At 48.8% G+C, this 13,578-nt stretch overlaps 1 protein-coding gene across 2 annotated transcripts in view; it reads left to right on the top strand.

Moving 5' to 3' along the window:
* The window catches only part of Ube2q2 (ubiquitin conjugating enzyme E2 Q2), a 32,888-nt gene extending 20,605 nt beyond the window's left edge, over positions 1-12,283 (top strand). For both annotated transcript variants that reach the window (XM_090321621.1, XM_090321622.1), the window contains 7 exons: positions 1,480-1,540; positions 1,770-1,860; positions 6,251-6,309; positions 8,579-8,627; positions 8,842-8,937; positions 9,622-9,688; positions 10,746-12,283. In XM_090321621.1, coding sequence (XP_090177747.1) covers positions 1,480-1,540; positions 1,770-1,860; positions 6,251-6,309; positions 8,579-8,627; positions 8,842-8,937; positions 9,622-9,688; positions 10,746-10,777 — 455 coding nt within the window. In that variant the 3' untranslated portion in view covers positions 10,778-12,283. The remainder of the gene's footprint in view (positions 1-1,479; positions 1,541-1,769; positions 1,861-6,250; positions 6,310-8,578; positions 8,628-8,841; positions 8,938-9,621; positions 9,689-10,745) is intronic.
* Positions 12,284-13,578: the final 1,295 nt, after the last annotated feature.

Raw genomic sequence — 13,578 nt, forward strand, 5'->3', positions numbered from 1 at the left:
TTTTGTTTTGTTTTTGGTAGGTCATGGGGCTTGAACTCTGGGCCTACGCACTGCCCCTGCGCTCTTCAGCTCAAGGCTACTGTCCTATTCCTTGAGCCACAGCCCCAGTTCCTGTTTTTTGACTTTTTTTAAAATAAAAAAATTTGCAACTATATATCCTACATTCTTTCATATGTATACACACACACACACATGTATAAACACACACATTTCCTTTGATTGAGATTTAATGTCTGTGATTTTTATCTCCTGGCAAAAGTATGAATAATGCTGTTTTGTGAAATAAGATGAGTATAATTCATTGTATAAGGGAAAAAGTACTGCTAAGTTGATTTTAAAAAAACGTAATCAATGCTTACTGTAGGGGATGGACTACTCTTTCTTTTTCTTTTTCTTTTTTTCTTTTGCCAGTCTTGGAATTTGAACTCGGGGCCTGAGCACTGTCCTTGGGCTTTCTCTACCACTTGAGCCACAGCACCACTTCTGGCTTTTTCTGTGTTTGTAGTACACAGGAATTGAACCCAGGACTTCATGCAGGCTAGGCAACTCTACTACTAGGTCATATTCCTAGGATGGATTATTTTTCTTATTTTTGATATTCCATAAGTTGACTTGAGTGTTCTTTCTTACCCAATAAGATTTCAATACTGTAAAACCTTTCATTAGAAGTTAACTTGTTGAATTTGCAGTGGGATGTAGTCATAAATATTTAAATACTGGTTGTTTCAGTGTTATTTTTATTAGCAAAAATTAATACCCATGTACTTGGGAGGATTTGTTACAGTATTTCCATAAAGTAAGTAGAATGACATTAAAAAAAAGCTATCCCCAGGGGTCTGGAGCATAGCCTAGTGGTAAAATGCTTGCCTAGCATGCACAAAGCCCTGGATTCGATTCTTCGGTACCACATACACAGAAAAGGCTGGAAGTGGCGCTGTGGCTCAAGTGGCAGAGCACTAGCCTTGAGCAAAACGGGTCTAAGGGCAGTGCCCAGGCTATGAGTTCAAGTCCCAGGACTAGCAAAAACAAAACAAAACAAACCAAAAAGATGTCCCATTTATGTGGAAGGATTCCACTTTTATAGAAAGGATATAGAAGGAAAGTCTTAATTTCACGTGATTTGCATAGCCTGTTTTTTTCTCACTCAATGCTAATACCTGGGCGCTGTCCCTGAACTCTTCAGCTCAGGGCTAGCTCTCTACCACGTGAGCCACAGCGCCACTTGTAGTTTTCTGGTGGTTCATTGGAGATGAGACTCTCACGGACTTTCCTGCTGGGCTGACTCAGAACAGCAATGCTCAGATCTCAGCCTCCTGAGTAGCTAGGATTACAGGCGTGAGCCATCAGTGCCTAGCTGTTTTTTCTTCTTTTTAATAGGAAAATTTATAGCTCTTGTTGCCTACTGAATGTATTTATTTATATCAGAGTGATAGCTGTAGGACCACAGGATGAGCGACCCCCGTGTCTGTGTGTTCACAGGGATGTACTCAGTGGAGCTCATAAACGACAGCTTGTACAACTGGCACGTGAAACTTCACAAGTAAGCACCTTCCCAGCTGGACCACCACAATCATGTGTCCTTTCTTCCCACATTGCTACCTGTGGACCCTGGTGCTTAGCCATTTAGACTTCGTTTCTATGGAAATCATCCTCAGATTATTAAAATGAACCCCTCTCTCCCTCCCTCTGGCAGCTCTCCTCAATTTGAGTCCCTCAGGAAGATTTGCTCGCTCTCCTGGTTTGAATTGGCTTTTGTTTTGCTCTCCTAGGGTGGACCCTGACAGTCCTCTGCACAGCGATCTTCAGATCCTAAAGGAAAAAGAAGGCATAGAATATATTTTGCTTTGCTTCTCTTTTAAGGTAAGAAAATAGGAGTGGATTTCCATGTGTTCATACGTGTTTGCCAGTGGCTTGGGAAAGCAGACCAAACTCAAGTCTGTAGTTCTGGAATTCTCTGAACTCAGTGTGAGGGGCACCCAGACGTGCTGGGAGACACGGTCTATATGTCTTTACAGCGATGTCTCTCTAGGTCTGTATGTCTGTATTATATATCTATCACAGACAAGCCTATGTATATACATGCAAACATATACACAGGTATATTTAGGATAGCATTATTTATTATATCCCAAAGAGAAATTATCCCACATTCCTATAAAATGGAGATGTATGCTATTCATAAAACAGGACGTAGCTGTGTACAGCAGAAAAGGGGAGTAGGTTTTTTTTTTTTTGGCCAGTCTGGGGCTTGAGCTCAGGGCCTGAGCACTTTCCTTGGACTTTCTCAAGACTAGAGCTCTACCACTTGAGCCTCAGCACCACTTCTGGCTTTTTTCTATGTATGTGGTACCAAGGAATTGAACCTGGGTCTTCATGCATGCTAGGCAAGCACTCTACCACTAAGCCAAACTCCCGGCTCCAGTTTGCTTTTTGAGATAGATTTACTGTTTTTTTGCCAGTCTTGGGCTTGAGCTCAGGGCCTGAGCACTGTCCTTGGACTTTCTCAAGGCTAGAGCTCTACCACTTGAGCCTCAGCACCACTTCTGGCTTTTTTTTCTATGTATGTGGTACTGAGGAATCGAACCCAGGTCTTCATGCGTGCTAGGCAAGCACTTTAACCACTAGGCCAAACTCCCGGCCCCGATTTACTGACCTTTTTTAAAGTTTTTAACCTAGGCTGGTCTTGAACCCCAATCCTCCCATCTGCTCCGAAGTGGCTGGGGTTACAGGCAGGACCACCTAACAGCCTTTCCTTTCTTTCTTTCTTTCTTTTTTTTTTTTTTTTTTTTTTTTTTGTTGTTGTTGTTGTTGTTGTTGGTCGTGGGGCTTGAACTCTGGGCCTGGGCGCTGTCCCTGAGCTCTTCAGCTCAAGGCTATCCCTTGAGCCACCGTCCCACTTCTAGTTTTCTGGTGGTGAATTGGAGATAAGAGTCTCACAGACTTTAGTGCCCTGACTGGCTTTGAACCATGATCCTCTGATCTCAGCCTCGTGGGTAGCTGGGATGACAGGCGTGAGCCACTTCGCTCTGCTACCTTCACTGGTTTTTATGAGGTGGAGCATGCCACGCCCAGGCAGAGTAGACAGCAACCCCCACGAGCCACAGACTACAAGAAGTGTCCTCGTGGCTCTGTCCTGCCCCAGTCAGAGCTGCAGTTGGGGGAGGGGAGGGCGGTTGGAGTATTGCTTCAGGGGCCTGGGAAGAGTGGGATTGACCCCCCACCTCCGACAGGGAGGCCAGGTCAGGACTGGGGTGTCAGGTTTGCGAGTCCTCAGCCCAGCCAGACATGGCGGGAATGCCTGTCACAAGAAGAGTGCCAGGGCAAAAGCCAGAAGCACAACCAAGCCCCGAACCCATGGCTCGGCTCTGCAGCGCCTGCCCCAGAGCTGCCAACAGGAAAAAGGGATGTGACGTGCTGGCTTACACACATCAGTGTGTTTGGAGGGAGACGTCTAAGCAGGGTTTGCACAACTCAACAATTGCTGGAAAAACACTGGCTCCTCACTTGTCCTGTACTCGTACGAGCTGAGAGCAGGGGAAAGCTCGGCTTTTGTCTGACTCCATTTTGCTTCGAGCTATTCACCTGGCAGCCACCTTGAGATTCTGTGAGGACCAGACAGACATCATCTCACTGGAGGGTTCCCCGTGCCCCCCACAGCAGCCCGTGGCTGTCCTGCCCCCTCCAGGGGTGACAGCGCTGCCTCCCACATTAGGATTTCCTGTGTCCTGTCCAAGGCCCCTGTCTGTACTTGAGCCATGGGCTCCCTGCCTCTTCTGTGGCAATCGAGCCACTTAGCAGACCACCTTGTCTGTTCCTAAAAAAGAACGCTCTATATAAAGGAATGTATGTGCTCAGGAGGAGTAGGAGGGCTGGGCAGAGATGGTATCTCATGGCTGCAGAGCTGGTTCGCTTGTGGCCGTGGACGGGAAGAAGGTGGCTGGGGTATGGTTCTCAGCTATCTGAAGGACCCTGGGTTTGGGAACATTATTTGATGAGCACAGGGCACATACCCAGAACTCAAAGGTCAAAGGATAAAGGTGTGTAGTTGTGAGGAAGCGGCCTGTCACTCTTCCAGGTCTCCAGAAGACCTGATCTTTCTAGGGCACGAAGAAGGGAAGAGAGACGAGAACGGAGGGAGAGCAATGTCAGAATGTAGTGCTGTTCCACACGAGGCGGAGGGATCCCCAGAGGAAGCTGGGAGTGAGCAGTGCGGGCAGGGGAAGAGGAGGCCGCGGAGAGTTGTCCTGAGCGAGGCCTGTGCCTGTCGGGGTTAGCATAAAACGTGGCTGCGCTTCCTCGGGGCGTGGCAGTGGAGGCCAGCCTGTCCCGGAGGCTGGAAGCCGCCCCTGCTGTATCCTGGTGACAACGGGAGGATCGTAGTCCAGTGCAGAGCGAGACCCTGGCTTGATAGGACAGGCTCATGCAGCTCGGCAAGGGTGCGGCTCATACCCTGGCCAGTCCTGCCAAAACACAACAGAAAAAGAAAGTGTAGCTTCCATGAGGTGGTGCAGGCCCTTAACCCCAGCTCTCTGTGAGGTGGAGGGGATGGAGAATCACAGTTGAGGCCAGAGATCTGAGCTGAACACCAAAGTAAGGCTAAAAAAGAGCGTGCTAAAGCCAGACCCTAGCCTCCCTCCACCCCCGGTGCACCGCAGAACCTCCCAGAAGCCCAGCTGACCGGGTAACCAAGGTCCCTGCAGAGAGCCTGAGATTTGTTCATGAGCGAGGGCACCACCTGAGCTTTGAACGCAACCTCAAACCTCCATTTTACCTGTCCTCGCTACCTTTAAAAACCTTTGTGGGCTGGGAGCGTAACCTGGTGGTAGAGTGCTCGCCTAGCATGCAGGAGACCTGGGTTCCATTCCTCAGTACTGGCAAAAAAAAAAAAAAAAATAAAAAATCATTTTTTGTCTGTTTTCTGACAGACTTTTATTTCTTAAACTCTTGGTTAGTTGAGTTCAGTTCCAAGATGCAGTGTTTATGAGTTAAGTCCCAAGGTTTTTTTCTTTTCTTGTTTTGCCAGTCTTGGGGCTTGAACTTGAGCACTATCCCTGAGCTTCTTTTACTTAAGGCTAGTGCTCTACTAATTGAGCCACAGCTTTACTTCTGGCTTTTTTTGTGTATTTGGTGCTGAGGAATCAAACCCAAGACTTGATGCATGCTAGGCCAACACTCTACCAACTAGGCCATGTTCCCAGCTTTCTGAAAGAACTTCTTAACCAAAGGTAGATCTCAACACATATTTGAAGATCTAAATGACAGTAGATTGAAACCTTCTCCTTTCATTATAATGTCAGATTAAGAAAATAAAGTAGATTATGATAGTCATTGGGTTGGTACTGTGCCAGTAAGTTTTTCTGATTTGCAGTAGAAATCTGAGACAATCTATCACATAGGCTTTTTATTCCTCTGCCAGGAGGATGGAATTTTCATACATAAATACACGTGTGTCTGTGTGTGTGTGTGTTTGTGTTTGTGTGTTTGTCAGTTGTGGGGCTTGAACTCAGGGCCTGAGTTCTGTCCCTGAGCTTTTTTTGCTCAAGGCTGGGGTTCTACCACTTGAGCCACAGCCCCATTTCTGAGTAGTTGATTGGAGGTAAGAGTCTCACAGATTTTCCTGCCCAGGCTGGTTTGGAACCTCAGATCCCAGATCTCAGCCTCCTGGGTGGTTAGGATTACAGGCATGAGGCACTGGTTCCTGGCTTCTTTCCCTCCTTCCTTCCCTTTCTCCTTCCATGCCAGTCTTGGGCTTGAACTCAGGGCCTGAGCTTTTATGCTCAAGGCTAGTGCTCTATCTCTTTGAGCCACAGCTCTACTAGTATTGATCTTTCTGACTCTGGCTTATTCTGCATAATAACTAAATATCCTCTGTACTGACACCTTGTTTGTGAGATAAGAGTCTCAGTTACTTAATTTTGTCTAGGCTGACCTCAAATTTGCATGCATGAGTAGCTGTGAATTTTGACATAATTAAAGCACTCTTGTGCCGACATTTAAGTTGTAATATATCATTTTGTAAATGGCTGTAAAAAATTTTATGTGGTAAACTGGGGACTTGAACCCAGGGCCTCATGTATGCTAAGCAACCACTCTACCATTAGGCCATACTCCCTGCTCCTAAAGATGGCTTTCTGTTTGTGATCAGATAATACGTGTGTGTGTGTGTGTGTATTTCTACATTATTTTACAATCTTCTCAATCGTACAGTATTAAGGATGTTCCTAAAGTAAATTAAACTTATATTTTTCAGGATAACTTTCCATTTGATCCTCCCTTTGTTCGAGTGGTCTTACCTGTTCTCTCAGGAGGGTAAGTTGAAATGATGGTTTTTCCTTTGGCTATAAAGTGTGCATCAGAGTCATTAGGAGAGCCAGCTAAATGCTGGGGGTGGCTCGATTGCTGGGTTTGGGGTCCCTATTCAGAATCAGTTACAAATCATTGAGTTGTTTTCAGTGGTCCTGTTTATATGTATGCGTTTGCCATTTAAAAACTGAGTGTGGCTTAGCTCTGGTGGCTCACACCTTGCGTCCTAGCTGCTCAGGAGGCTGAGATCTGAGGATCATGGTTCAAAGCCAGTCCAGGAAGAAAATTCCATGAGACTCTTATCTCCATCAAATGACCAGTAAAACCGGATTTGGAGCTGTGGTTCACGGGGACAGCGCCAGGTGCTCAAAACAGAGCCTGCCGGGGACTGCTAGCTCTTTCTTGGTTAGCCACTCCCCGTGTCCTGCCTCTCCACTCAAGTTCGCGTGTCCTGTGTCCTGGCAGCAGCGAAGGTGTTGGTGTGTGGAGTTGACTCAATGCCTGGGGCCATGCACAGTCCACGGGACCCACAGGCTGCTCCTTTGTCACCCGAGAATGTTCCGTGCATGGCCCACATGGCCTGGTAATCCCCGGGGCAGGGTGCCCTAGGCAGGCCATGCAGATGCACTGTTAGGGGAGTTGAGAGCACAGTTCACTCAGGGGCCGAACAGAGATGTTCAGACACAAGGATGTCAGCCGGGTACCTGTGGCTCACGCTGTCATCCAGCTACTCAGGAGGCCGAGAGCTGAGGATCGAGGTTTGAAGCCAGCCTGGATAGAAAAGTCAGTGAGACTCTTATGTCCAGTGAACCAGGAAAAAGCCAGAACTGGAGGTGTGGCTCCTGTGGTAATGCAGATGAGAGCGGAAAAGTATGAGCAAGAGTGCCCAGACCTTGAGTTCAAGTCCCAGCACCGGCAAGGAAGAAAAAGTATTTTCATTAAAGCCTCCCTGAGCTCTTTGGATTAGACAGGAAGAGCTTTCCCATCGTAATGTCTCCTGATCACGTGGGGAAGTGAAATTAGGTAATCCAGTGACATAGTCACATACACAAAACAAACAGGCCAAACAAAGGAGGCTCTGTCGGGTCTCCAGCCAAGCCCTCGTCCTCAGGTTTCTCTTGGTTAAGTGACTGATGGCGGGTTTGCTTTCTCCTTCCTCTCCTCCCTCCACCGGGTGGCGCACCTGCCCCTGGATCTTGGGTTCATCTCAGTGAACAGCTCCCAGGGGAGGGGCGGGCAGGGGCGGGGTAGCAATGCAGGGATTGAGCTGACCGCATTAGTTTTGGGTTGGCAGGGCCTGGCGGAAGCCAGGCGGAGATGAGGGCACTGCCAGGTGGCCGAGGGGAAAGTCTGGACCCCCACCACAGCCTCCTCACCCCGCAGAGCTGCGTATCGGGCTGTTGAGCCAGGTTTTATTTCTGCCATCTTCTGTCTGTCTTGTCACAGTCCACTGTGTGTTTACTATGCAGTCACCTCTTAGAGCACAGGTCAGGTGCATTTGTGCAGCCCGTACCGCCACCTCCTTCCGGAACATTCTCCAAGCTGTCACCATGTGTCTGCTTCAGTGATGGCGCCTACATTCCCTCATCTGCGGTGGCTCTGGCTATTAGGAGTGGCCAAAGTGTGGCTTCTTTGATTACTGTCATGAACTGAGTGGCGGAAGAGGCTAGGGAGAGGCTGTCTTAGGATGGCGACGCTTTCTGAGCTGGAAGTCCTACTATGCCCGGGCCCGGGGGCCGGTTCAAAACCTGGCAGTCCTCCGCCACACACCCGCCATCTTCCCCGGTTCTGGTTCCCTGGAGCTCTGGCTGTGGACGCAGTGTTCATAGTGCAATCTAACAGGAAGTGTGGGGGGGGAGTGGTTTGCTTTTCTTGTTTGAGACAGTACAAAAGGCGAATCTTTATCTAAACGATGGCCTCAGAGATGAGCTTTGGTTCTGAGAACAAGTGTTCAGGCCTAGAGAACTGGAGGAATCCTGGAGGGCTTCCTGGCAGAGTCTCACTGCACAGCCCCAAGCACAGGCTTCTCCATTCTGGAATGTTTGGGACTAAGTTTTGTTAGTTTGTTTATATGTAAGCTGGTCCTTGGACTTGAACTTGATCGCAGCCTTCCTGAGTAGCTGGGATGACAGGCGTGGGCCACTGCACCGGCCATGAGTTCCTAGTTTGGGCATCTTGAGAGTCAGAAAGTATTGTTATAAGGAACATGGATTGTGTTAGGGCAGTGCCATTAGAAGGTCGCGTGTGGAGAAGGTCGTGTGTGTGTCTCTTTCAGGTACGTGCTGGGCGGAGGCGCGCTGTGTATGGAACTTCTCACGAAGCAGGTAACTTCCCGCCCGGTTCCCAGCCCCAGTGAACTAGTCCACGGGTCAGCGAGAAGCGCTGGCGCGGGATGTATTTGTCTTAATCACGACAAGCCTCTCTAAGGAAGCCAGTGTGGTGGCGCTGGCTGGGCGGGCTGGTGTGGGCTCTGGTAGATGATTCTGGGGGCAGCCGGGGTCTCAGAGCCTGGGCCGTGGCCGCGTCTTCTCTCCGTAGGGCTGGAGCAGCGCCTACTCCGTGGAGTCTGTCATCATGCAGATCAACGCCACCCTCGTCAAGGGCAAAGCCAGAGTGCAGTTTGGAGCCAACAAGGTACCGAGTCTTAGGACTCTGCACAACTTCACCGGTGCCGTGTGGCCGCTGGCCTTGTCCTGACCTGACTCTGTGGAAGCAGTCGTTGTCACTTGGTTTGTTTTCTTGTGACGAGCACGTAGTCCATCTTTCTGGTACCTTCCACTAGAAGGCAGGAAACTGGGACTTTGGGACTCAAGAAAACACACGTTGAGGTTTCTGGCAGCAGAGATGATCGTGTAATCGCCCCTCCCGAGTTCCCTGGCCCCACGTCCCTCCCCGTCTCCTCATGTCTGCCTCATCCCCCGTGGGATCACAGCCCCCCTGTGTGACCAAGAACTGCTGGCACAGGCCAAGGACGCCCTGAAGTCAGGACGTTTTTGGAAATACTTCTGTGATTCCAGTCATCTTTCTTCGCTGGAAGTAAAGGCCGCCCGCCCTTGCTGAGCAAGGTCTCCAGCCTCGTCCCCCCAGTCCCCTGCTCAGGGCGGGAGACTTAGAGACTTAGAGAAGGAGGCCTGCTGAATTTTATCAAGTGCAAGTTTGTTTTTGCTCTTACAAAATTGTAGAGAGTAATCTTGATAAATGAGGATTTAAAAAATAGCAATCTTCGGTTCCTAAGTGGTTTTAAGCCCCCCATACCCTTACTGTGCCCGTTTCTATCTGCTGTTCTCTGGGTTTTGAAAATGTGTAATTCTCTTTCAGAATCAGTATAATCTAGCAAGAGCACAGCAGTCCTATAACTCCATTGTGCAGATTCACGAGAAGAACGGTACGTATGTCTCACTACCTTCAGCTCCTTAGCACCTCTTAGCTCCTCTGCAGACAAGAGCGCGCCGGTCACCCCCGCTCCACACGAGGCTCTGACCCAAAGATGGAGCGTCCAGGATAGCCTAGGGTGGAAATATCCAAGCGCCTGAGTGGAAGCAGCTGGGCGTGGTCGTGGGCCAGGATAGGTGCATAATGGTCCAGGTGGCACCCAGGTCTCAAAAAGAACCAGTGTGAAAAGGGGCTGGAACCGTGGCTCAGCGGTAGAGTGCTTGTCTAGCACTCAGGAAGCCCTGGGTGCCACTCAGTGCCACATCCACAGAAAAAGCCAGATGTGGCCCTGTGGCTCAAGTGCTATCCTTGAGCAAAAGAAAGAGGCTCAGGGGACAGTGCCAGGCCTTGAGTCGTATTTGTGGGTGTAGGGTGGGTGTAAGCTTAGCAGAGCCGAAAGAGCAGCAGACTAAGAATCAGGAGAGGTGCTTCTAGGTTAAAAAAATTAGTTGTTTTGGGGGGTGTAAACAGGAGTGTGGCCTAGTGGTAGAGTGTGCTTGCCCAGCACGCACCAAGACCTGGCTTCCATTCATAACTCAGTGGCAGAGCAGCAGCCCTGCGCAGGCGTGCTCGAGGACAGTGCCCACCCGCGCTCAAGCCCCACGACTGGCAGGTTTTTTTTTTTTTCATTTTTATTTAATCTGGTACTATTTCATATGATTAGTCATCTTTTAATTGACAGCTGAAATGTATGCACTTGTCACATCGGTGGTGGTTGTGACACGTCAAGTGCATGCACACATAGGTCATGGCCTGGCCTAGCGGGTGTCACTGTGGGAAGGGACCCGGCCACTGCCCCCACCCCGGCTCCGCCGGGAGAGAGTTCGGGAAGATTTCCTTCCAAATGCCCGCACCATTGAAATCCACCCCTCCCTGTGACCTCCTCCACAGTGGAGGTAGAGACCTGGACAGAAAGGGGAGCCCTCAAAACTGGGTGGGGACCCTGTGGCCTGAGGAAAGGCCAGCTGTCCCATTCCGGAAGCAGTGTGACCCTCCCGGCTCTCTTGCAGGCTGGTACACACCTCCCAAGGAGGACGGCTAGCGGGGTTGCCATCCTGTCTGCACTGACGTTGCTTTCGAGATCTTCCCAGCATTGACACAGCCTCGAGTGCCAGCACTGTGACCCAGCGCCTGCCAAAGACCAGCAGCTGCCCCCGCGGCCACGGCCACGGCCACGCCAGCCTTCCCCCGCTCCGATAGGCATCGGGCACCGAGCACTGGGCCTTTACTGTATTTTTCCTGATAAATAACACATACTGCCCTCCTGATCATCTCTCTTTCTTGGACAGTGAAGTCTTTGAGCAGGCAAGTCGCTGCCCCCGCCCGCCTCGTTTCCACCGAGCTCCGGACCGCAGAGCCTGCGACGCCCACCAGAGCCAATAAAAGCGTGAAAGGATGTTCAGTATTGGTTTAGAAACTTGTAGCTCTTCTAAGCCATAGCCTTCTTCAGGTCGAACACTACTTTATTGCCAAAATAGTGAGAGAAAAACCCTATTATTAAAGTGCTGAACTTGGGTTGTTTTTTTTTAGTGGCTACGTGAAGATGGGAAGTCGAACCCTTGAGCTGTGCTGCTTGGGTGAAGCCAAGGCAAACAAGGGGGGGAGGAGGAGGAGGAGCAGCAGCAGCGGTGGTGGCTCAGGGCTGGCCAGCTCTGACTCCCCCGTGCTGTCCCCATCTCTAGGCTGCACCGCTTCCCCTTGGTTCAGTTCAGTGTTCATGAAGAAGAGCCACTATGTAGAGGTCACTTGAAGGTCACTTAGAAGGTGGTCATCTTCCCTGCCATTTTACTGCAGTTATTTGTAAAGTAATAATCCCGTAAACTGATTGGCATGAAGACAGAATTCTTGAAGCAAAATTGAGTTAGGTACAACAAAGATCCCTGATTTGATTCTCAAAGTGGATTTTACCCATTATTGGCTTTCACAGCAAAGATGTAGCAGGAACTCAACCTGGGTGTTCTTTTATAAAACCTGGCACAAATCCATGCACGCTCTATTTTGCCATCTTCTCTGGATCACCTCCTTTGATTAATAATTTGTTTTTATAAGCCCATTTGATCTAAAAACAAAATTGTGGCTAGTAAGCGCTTTTACAAAGAAACCAGAAGCACAATTTTCTGCAGGAATCTTGTACAGAGTTCGAAAGTGTTTCTTACTCATTTTGCTTTCAGATTCACATCTGAGACACTTGGCATTTCCGTGTTATTGTGTGCATTTCTTCTCTTCATATCTTGGTGTTGAGAGCAAACGATAAATATTTTCCAGCCTTCTTGCTCACTTGGTTACATTTATGTAAAATTCGGATTGCTGGCAGCTCAGGTAACAACTGTGGTAAGGCCAAATTTAAAGCATCAGAGTTCCTTAAACCTAAGGCTAAATCTTGAATATATTCTTAAATACTTAAATTTCCTGATGGCTAGCAGATTGACAGCTGCAATTTGGCATGCTTTTTTTTTTTTTATTTTTCCATTGCAGACTTATTTTGGCAATGTACAGTGAATTTTGTAAACTTGCATCAAGTTTATGAATAAAGAACCATTTAAAATAACTTTGTCACCTTTCCCTCTAGAGATGTTATACTCCACATGTGTGTAAGATCTCGTTATGTTTCTGGAATAAAGGATTTAGGGAGGGTTGAGGTGCAGGAAGGCTTGAGAAGGAGGCAGATTGATTTCACAAGAGAAAATGAGAACAAACCAAGAATTGTTACGTCCACACCCACAGTGCCAGCTCTTCTCAGCTTTCCCCCTTACCACGTAATTCTCCAGTGTAGATTCACCTGCCATTTTTTTGCATTATGGATTTCTCCACAATTTCCTAAGTGTGTCACACTTCCCCTTGCCCATCTGCAGTCTTCTTGCACATCACTGTGGGTGAGTCACGGGAAACAGGTCACTGCAGGCACATCACATCCGGGTAACCCTGCTTGGAGATTTTTTAAATTTTTCCCATGCCAGTGTCATCTTGCCATTGAACGTTGTGTCTAGCTGTGCAGCTACCTCCCCTCGCCAGAAGATGGCGTCCCCGGAGGAGGTGAGGAAATCTTCCAAGTCCTGCTTCACCAGATAGCTGCCCTCCAGCCCCTGCTGTCTGCTGGGGCCAGCCACTGGTGGGAAGGAGGAAATGTGATTACTTTGGGCTGGTGGATTTTCCAAAGTATGATTTTGAGACTCGAAAATGTTTTCATAGCAGTACTACGTGTGCAATACAAGAATACTGGCCTTTTCCACACATTCCCCCCAGTGTGCGTGAGCTCTGCCCACATGTCAGGAGAGTTTATACTGCGGGGACGATTTAGGAGCAGCTGAAGAATCATTCTGTTAGGCCACAAGTCAGATTTTCAGAGTATAAATGACGTCACATCCAGTATTGGAGGGACTGAGGCTTGGGTAGTTCTTTGACATAAAATACTGAATATAAAGCGGTGTGCTGTGGTTCACACCTGTAATTCTAGCTGTCCAGGAGGCTGAGATCTGAGGATTGCTGTTCAAAGCCAGCCTGAGCACTGAAGAACAGGAGACTCGCCAATTAACCTCCAGAAAATTGGATGTAGGGCCATGGTTCAAGGGGTAGGGTGGCAGCCTTGACCTGAAGAGCTCAGGGACAGCGCTGGGACCCAGAGTTTAAGCTCCATGATCCACAAAAACATACTGAATATAGAATAATTTTAAATTTAAAATTTATTTTGTCAGGTCCTGGGGCCTGAACTCAGGGCCTAGGCCCTCCCTCTGAGCTTTTATGTTCAGGGTTAATGCTCTGGTCTTGAACCACAGCTCCACTTCTGGTATTTTGGTGGTTAACAGGAGATAAGAATCCATGGTCTCATGAAGTAGTGCTGTGGCT

Source organism: Megascapheus bottae, chromosome 30 (genome assembly GCF_031878675.1).
Source record: "Megascapheus bottae isolate mThoBot1 chromosome 30, mThoBot2.hap1, whole genome shotgun sequence".
Classification (NCBI taxonomy): Eukaryota; Metazoa; Chordata; class Mammalia; order Rodentia; family Geomyidae; genus Megascapheus; species Megascapheus bottae.